Raw genomic sequence first — 7374 nt, 5'->3', positions numbered from 1 at the left:
ATCCGCGGTATCAGAACTGAGGAGTTCGTCTGAGGCTGGAAGTTCTACTAGGGCTTCCATGAAGAGGATCAACAGCCAATACACTCCTGCTGGAATTTGGATGTACTCGCAAAGATTTAATTATTCCTCAGTTATGTCATCACCATTGCTCTCTGAAAATGGTGCACCACCAGTGACCACAAGTCTTCTGAGCTGAGATAGGGTTTCTTGCAGAAACCCCTGATTCTCGAGTTTCTAGGACTAGGATCCTTGCTTTATCCATTTATGCTGCTTTTTAAACATTTTATTCAGAGTTTGTGATAAAGACACGCCTGTATCTGAAACACACAAACAGTCCTGGGAGCGTGCAGACTTTTTCAAAGGAATCTACGGTCATGTCTATTGAGAACGAGGAAGGGTCATCGATCGGCCCCGGGGTGTCCAGCGACGAGGATGGGGAGATGAAGGTTTTTGGCGGGGCGTCGTCGATAGGGAATGGCTCGGCCACGGGAGGCATGGAAGACAGTGACCTTAGTGACGAGGAGGATGGAGACCCCACTTTGCCGCTTGTGGATCGTTATGGATTTACTGGGGGAAAGCAGTTCACGGAAGAGTAAGTCTCAAATCCTGGGCCCCATTTCATAAAAACTTGATATGATAGCAACTCTTCCTGGAATGGCAATTGTCATGGTAATGACAAGAATCCAGCTTCCTGATTGGCTGTTGCTATTGAAAGTTGTCATTCCAGCAAGAGTTGCCATCCTAACATCTTTTATGAAATGGGGCCCAGATTTCTAAGTTCAGTGGGTCCAGGGTCTGTGAAGGTGAAGCACAATACATTAACAATCAAATCCCTCATTAATTACTTGGCCAGGATACTGGGATTGTACAATGTAGCTGTGCTATGTTGATTCTCTAAGGAGAATAATGCATTGTGAAATGCATTCTTCAAACTATCACAGGCATTAAAGGAGACCTCAGGATGATTTTCAGACTTCTACATATGAACAACTACATGTGTATAAATTGGTTTTTACACTAGGTACAGAGTTTCAGAATTTATAGTGATTGGGATGAGGAATAAGAATGTTTTCAACATTTATAACAAATCACAATGAATGAAGATGAGGGCTCAAGGAAGCAGGACAAATGAAGAAAGCATGCATAAATTCTACACAGGTGACTTGGTTGCAGCAAGTTGTAGTGGATTTCTGAAATATGTGAGCCTCCTATGTCATCATCCTTGTTTTATGTTTCGTTTTTGGTTTTTCAGAGTATTAGTATAGATCTCTGCTCAAGGACCATGCAATAAATTCTACAAATCTATGCATGGAGCTGTTGATGTACAATGTTGGTGTATGTACGTACATCGTACTTTGTAAGCTCAACAATGGTTTCAGCTCCTAATCCACTCTTTCCGGAGCTGCCTTGCACAACCACTCATCCTTCATTAGCTCTTCAGATGAGATGGTTTTGTTTGTTTGTTTGTTTTTTTACTTGCACTGTAGTTTAGTTCTGTGATACTACACCCAGTGTCGTGTGTTCTCATGGTTGCGACCTCGCCAACGTATGACATCCTCTACGAAGAGGATTGTACAGTCAAGAAAGAAGAAGAAGAAAAAAAGAAGTTAAGCTACTTCTGTATGCAGTGTATGCATAAAATTTGTAATCCCTTGCAATAGTATCCATATATACCAAAATATTGTCAGCTACACAATGTCTGTGAACTCAGGCAAGTAAAATGTCTCAACTTGTTTCACAAAGACGGAATGCAAACCTTGTGTTAAAAGTGGTCGTGCAAGCACCAGAAAAACAGGCGAATGATGGCAACCCCTCCAGGTTCACCCTGATGCAGGAGACTAGCAATAGGCCTAGAGCTACATCTTAAATCCCGCAGAGGGTGCCATTCAAGGAGTATATACATATAATGCACATTAAGGCAGAAGATATTCTCTAATTGCGGCAGCAGCATTTTTCTGTTAATACACTAACTGTACATTTTCTTACTACACATACATGTAGGATGTGTCAACTTTCAGAAATTTGTGTAAGAGACGTCCACTCCCTGTTTAAAGGTATTAGCCCACATTTGTAAACCTGCAGCAATTGGTCTCATAGTTAGCACGGAGTTTGGGTATGATTGCAGTAACACCTGTGCAAAATTTCGTTCCAATTAGTCCATTACTTTCATAAAAATAAATGAAAATGCACCGTAATCCGTATGCATGCGTATAACGCTCGCTAGCTCCGGTCCACGTACGTGTTACATGTACATGTACAATGTACGTAGCTATAGCCCGCGCTCGTAATTCGATTTTGGGTCGGGTTGACCCGGTTTGAAAATTGATTTTAAAACGATGATTTTCTCTCTTTTATCGAATGGTATAGACAAAGAGCGACAGGTGAGGTATATTACTGTTATAACTTGTACTTGAAGTCATATTGGACCTGTTTTATGCAGTTTTGATTTTCATGGGTTTGCAAATGTGGGCTAGTACCTTTTAAAGGGTGTGTACAGTTCTGTTCGAGGTGAGGAATTAGCTTTTAACGTTTTGCGAGATATTCAGAAACCACTCTAGATATAAGATGTCAAAGAGCATGCAATTCTAAGGGGTATCAAAAGTTTATTTGATGACAATCGGTTTTGAAATCCAAAAACAAGGTGAAACAAAGAGATCCTAATAAAAGTGTGGCTTGTCGCCTTTTATTATTATCACTTTTTTGGATATCTCAGCCATTTGAAAACCAATTTTCCTCAAATAAACGTTGAATCCTTCTTAAAATAACATGCTCTTTCATATTTCATCGGAGGTTTCTCATTATCTCACTTGGGAATGTTCAAAACATGAATCCCCACCTCAACCAGTACTGTACAGGCCCTTTAAGAAAAAAAAAGTACTTTCTTTCCAGTTTGCATATACATCTTGTACATTGTATGTTAAATCGCTCAGTAGCAGCTGTGGATTTTGGTAATGGCATAATACCTTCAGAACGAGGAATCATAGGCTCAAAAATCATATCTTCTGCATTGGTTTGCTGGTTTCATAAAATTGATGTGATTGTCAAATTTATGATACTTGGGCAAACAAGTCAACATTATATGTTGGGATCCATGTTTAGGTTGCAGTAAAAACTGGATGCAGTTTGCAAATGACCAGATTTATGAGTTATGCTACATAAAACTGTACAGTAATGCTACACAGTGCAGCTCATTACAGGAACGTGTGCAAGATCTCTTTGAAGTGTATCAGTCCATGGAGGGAGATACAAGAATAATCCCATGTCATCGAGTCATGCTTATAGTGGGGTTATCCTGGCTAATAGTCACTTTCCTTCAGGTGCAAAGAGTAGCACCCACCCAGCACCTCACAAATTGGGTCTTCCTTAGTTTGCGACTCTGTAGATTCCTTTACCGTTATGGGCTCATAGTCTACATATTTTGGACTAACCATGTGTATTAAAAGGAATATGGCATGGTTTACACTGCAGTGTATATTATTTGAGATGCTTTCAAAAGTACCCTATTTATTTTAAAAACTTGTAAACAAAGAGCACCTCTTAGGTCTTTGTCATTTTTTTTTTTGAATGGAAAGGCAAAAAATTGAAAATGTGATGCTTGTTTATGAAACTGCCATAAAAACACTAGAAGATAGTTTGAAAGGAATCAATGTTTCTGTACAGTTTAACAGCAGTCATTGTAAAATGAATGCAACAGATACGAAAGAAAACAAAATTTAAAGTCAAAGGGAAAGGATGCAAAAATCACTGTTTTAAAAAAAGAAGAACCACATAATTCTACACATAGTTATGTACATTTTACCTGAGCTTGTGCATGGTTTATACAATCACATCCTGAGACCAAGCAGAAAAATGCTCACCTACAATGTACTTTGTACACTATGTACAAGAATATACCTCCCTGCTAAGACTTCATTTGTAGAATTTTTACACAAACATTGTTGTTTGGAACTCTGGCTGATAATACTGCTAGTCTGTATGTACATATATGTAGAAATTTGGTACATGGTACACTGTATGTGTGCCATGAATGTGCATGTACAGTGTATGTTTCAGTGTATGTACAGTAGGAACTGACTCATCTAAACGTGGAACAGTTGAAGGCGACTGAGGGCATACAGCGCCTCTGTGATGCGTTGGAAATAATGCTTCCCTGGGGTTAGCAGGGCTCTGATTCAGAGTCGGGAGGGTGTACAGGCAACAGACTTTTCACTCAGTCAGCATTTGCTTGAACATTGTGTCTGTGTGATAGAGGAAGTTGCAGTGTTCCATGATCTGTCTAAACAGTCTAATACTTGAAAGAATTCGTCTCTTCTCAAGTTTGACAGTGATTTTTTAGAGATTATTTATCTTTATACCAATCGTGAAATACCCTTGAAGGATAACACATAATTCTAGAAATAAATGATAATGATATACATAATTGTACAGTAACAGGTGTGGTACAGTACACTGTGTATAACATGTGGTGACATACACTTTGTTGTAGAGAAGTTTATGGATTTCTCATACAATTTATGGTAAAAATGATTATCAGATCATAATGATATCAATTATATTTTATGTTATATAATAATATCACGATAGTAAAAATATGATAGTACTGATAATGATGATATTTAGAGCATATGATAACTGAAGTGCAAGGTGATTTAATTCTGTTGAAATCTGGGCATTGCCACAAAAGAATGATGGCCAATATGCCACCTTCTGTAGGTGATAAAGAATGAGCCACTACAATTGTACACGGCCCCAATTTGTTACACATCAATACAGTGTACCTGGAGTGGCATCTCTGCCAAAGCACTACAGTCTACTGTAAAAGCGGTTATGTTTGCGCGAGTAATTTTTTGAGCTCGGCGGGGTGAGATGGATTTTGCGTGTTTTTAATTCCATGGAATCAAGACATTCATTAGTGGAACATACTGTAGGGTGTGCAAAAATATTCTTGTGTTTTTGTTTTTGCGCTGGTTTCTGGCCGCACAAAATGTGCAAAAATGTCCACACTGTGAAAATTTCCACTCTTACTGTACCCCCTGTAATATGCCATACATGTACAGTACTCAGCAATGTTTTAATTTTTCTAAATTTCACAAGGTGACTAATTTTCATTTAATTAACAATTTCTGCAAATACTGCGACACATAAAACGAAATTGCATAGTACAATCGTGTCTATTGTCTCCAAGAGTGGAAATCGAAAAATTTCTCCTCTTGAATCAGGCTAATACCTTGTACAGCAGATGTGTATAACATTTTCATTCTGTCACTGTGGCTGTCAATTGCATCAGAGCTTCCAAGTCTCATGCATTCTGCGTGAGACTCCAGCATTTAGGGTCCGTCTCACGATCTCACGCATGTCACCCATTTTTCTCACGCATCGGGAGCATAGCTTAAAGGATTAAAGTGAGAGTTGCAATTGAAAGCATATTTCCCTTTTGTCTTTCAAAATAAGTAAAAAATAGTCACTTACTGTACGAGCTGAAATTTTCGCGGTGGTTTTATTTTCGCGAATTTCGCGAATCGCCTTCAAACCGCGAAAATAACAACACGCGAAAATAACAACGTACGATTAACTAAGTTCAGTTAGACCCTCGTAACCGCGAAATAAACAACACGCGAAAATGTCCTCCAAGTAGCAATTCGCGAAAATATCTGTACGCGAAAATTTCAGCTCGTACAGTAATATGCACCAGCTTGCACCATTAAGAGCTAAAAATTGAAAAAGCTCCCTACCATGGGAGGGCGGACACCCCCCTCCCACACCCTCCCCTCGCTCAGTCGTTTCGCTCCCTCGCTCACGCACATGCGCGCGCGCTGAGACGAAAATCTCACTCATAAAATTTTTTTGAACTTGGCATCTATGTTGCATGTTCAACCACATGAAAATATCTTACAAGTTCTCATTTGTGAAATATTACTCGCATGAAAGGTATGATGTCTGCTGCATTTTAAAAGTGGGACACAAAGTCACTCCATGATTGCCATGCTTACCACATGTGCCAGAGCTCATCAAGTTTCTCCTTCTTAATAGTAACTAGATAATGGTGTCCAGAATAAATACCTGTCCTGTCAATCGATATGTGACAAATTTGTAACAGAACTGGGCACCCGAAGCTCAGGACAGCTCACTTCATGTTTCTATTTCAGGGAATGGGTGTTATATAACCCAGACTGAAGCCAGGAACGTCCCTTGGAAATATCGTTCATTTATATGGCTTCCCAGAGAAAGGGGCTGACTGAAGTGCAGTAATGGGATGCCGTACATATTTGTAGCTGACAAATTTCCTCAAAGAGCATTGAGGTTATTTTTAAGATTTTTATCCCTCATACTGAAAAAAAGGGACAAACTAATGCAGAAGCTGCAGAACATGAATAGAATAAGATGACTGCTTTAGTCCCATCTATACATATGTAGAGGCCCAATCAGTGTAGAACGAGAGAATGATCATGTAGGATGGGGGGTTGGGTGTCTGGACACTTAAGATTCTCGCTTACTGACTTGCTTATTTATACGCATTTACGCACAGCTCCTCACTGACAAACAACTGTTTATGTAGGCGCGTCATTGTCAAACCAGGGCCCCATTTCATAAAAGATGTTAGGATGACAACTCTTGCTGGAATGACAACTTTCCAAAGCAAACAGCCAATCAGGAAGCTGGATTCTTGTCGTTACCATGACAATAGTCATTCCAGCAAAGAGTTGTCATCAAATAAACTCTTTATGAAATGGGGCCCAGACGCACTTTACAGTACGCGTCCAGTCCCACAACCTGTCCGGACACCCAATGACTGGGTATACAGTGTACTGTACGTACTTCATAGCCCACACAAATCAAGTGACGTACAGTGTAAAAATAGCCCAGAAGATAGATTTCAAATTGTGCAATTAAAAAGCCATTCTGTCTAGTGAGGACAACATCACCATACAGTATGTTTTGCAATAACACTGCAACATAAACATTGTATTCGCATACATGTGTGCTTACCAGCATTTAGCATTATACTGTACATACCAGGACAGTATTTACTGTACAGTGTTATGTCACTTTACAGTTTGTAGGTAATACCATGCAACTTTGAGGATGTCATGTTATTAGTCACAGAATTGTTTTAGGCTGGACTCTGAAACGCATTTGTTGAATTAAAAAAAAAAAAAGAAGAAGAAGAAGAAGTCAAAAAGTCAAAGCTTCATCTCATTGGTAGTGTTGCTGCCCGGCAAGCAGTACAATGTACATTGTACTACAATGTAAAAGTGTACAACAGTTGTAGATGACGCGGATTCAAACCCCAAGCTACACATGTACAATAGATGATGTAATTTCTTCTTTTTCACTTGGTGTTCATAATGTTGCAGATTGAGCAAACAATAATAT

At 39.2% G+C, this 7374-nt stretch overlaps 1 protein-coding gene across 1 annotated transcript in view; it reads left to right on the top strand.

The window, feature by feature from the left end:
* Nucleotides 1-7374, top strand: part of LOC140226889 (uncharacterized) — a 53272-nt gene continuing 45898 nt past the window's right edge. The window contains exon 1 of the mRNA XM_072307317.1: nt 1-592. Within this exon, the coding sequence (XP_072163418.1) occupies nt 375-592 (218 nt within the window). The 5' untranslated portion in view covers nt 1-374. The remainder of the gene's footprint in view (nt 593-7374) is intronic.

This window comes from Diadema setosum, chromosome 4 (assembly GCF_964275005.1).
Source record: "Diadema setosum chromosome 4, eeDiaSeto1, whole genome shotgun sequence".
Lineage (NCBI taxonomy): Eukaryota > Metazoa > Echinodermata > Echinoidea > Diadematoida > Diadematidae > Diadema > Diadema setosum.
Note: the sequence above shows the minus strand (reverse complement) of the source record. Positions and strands in the feature narration are given on the sequence as shown.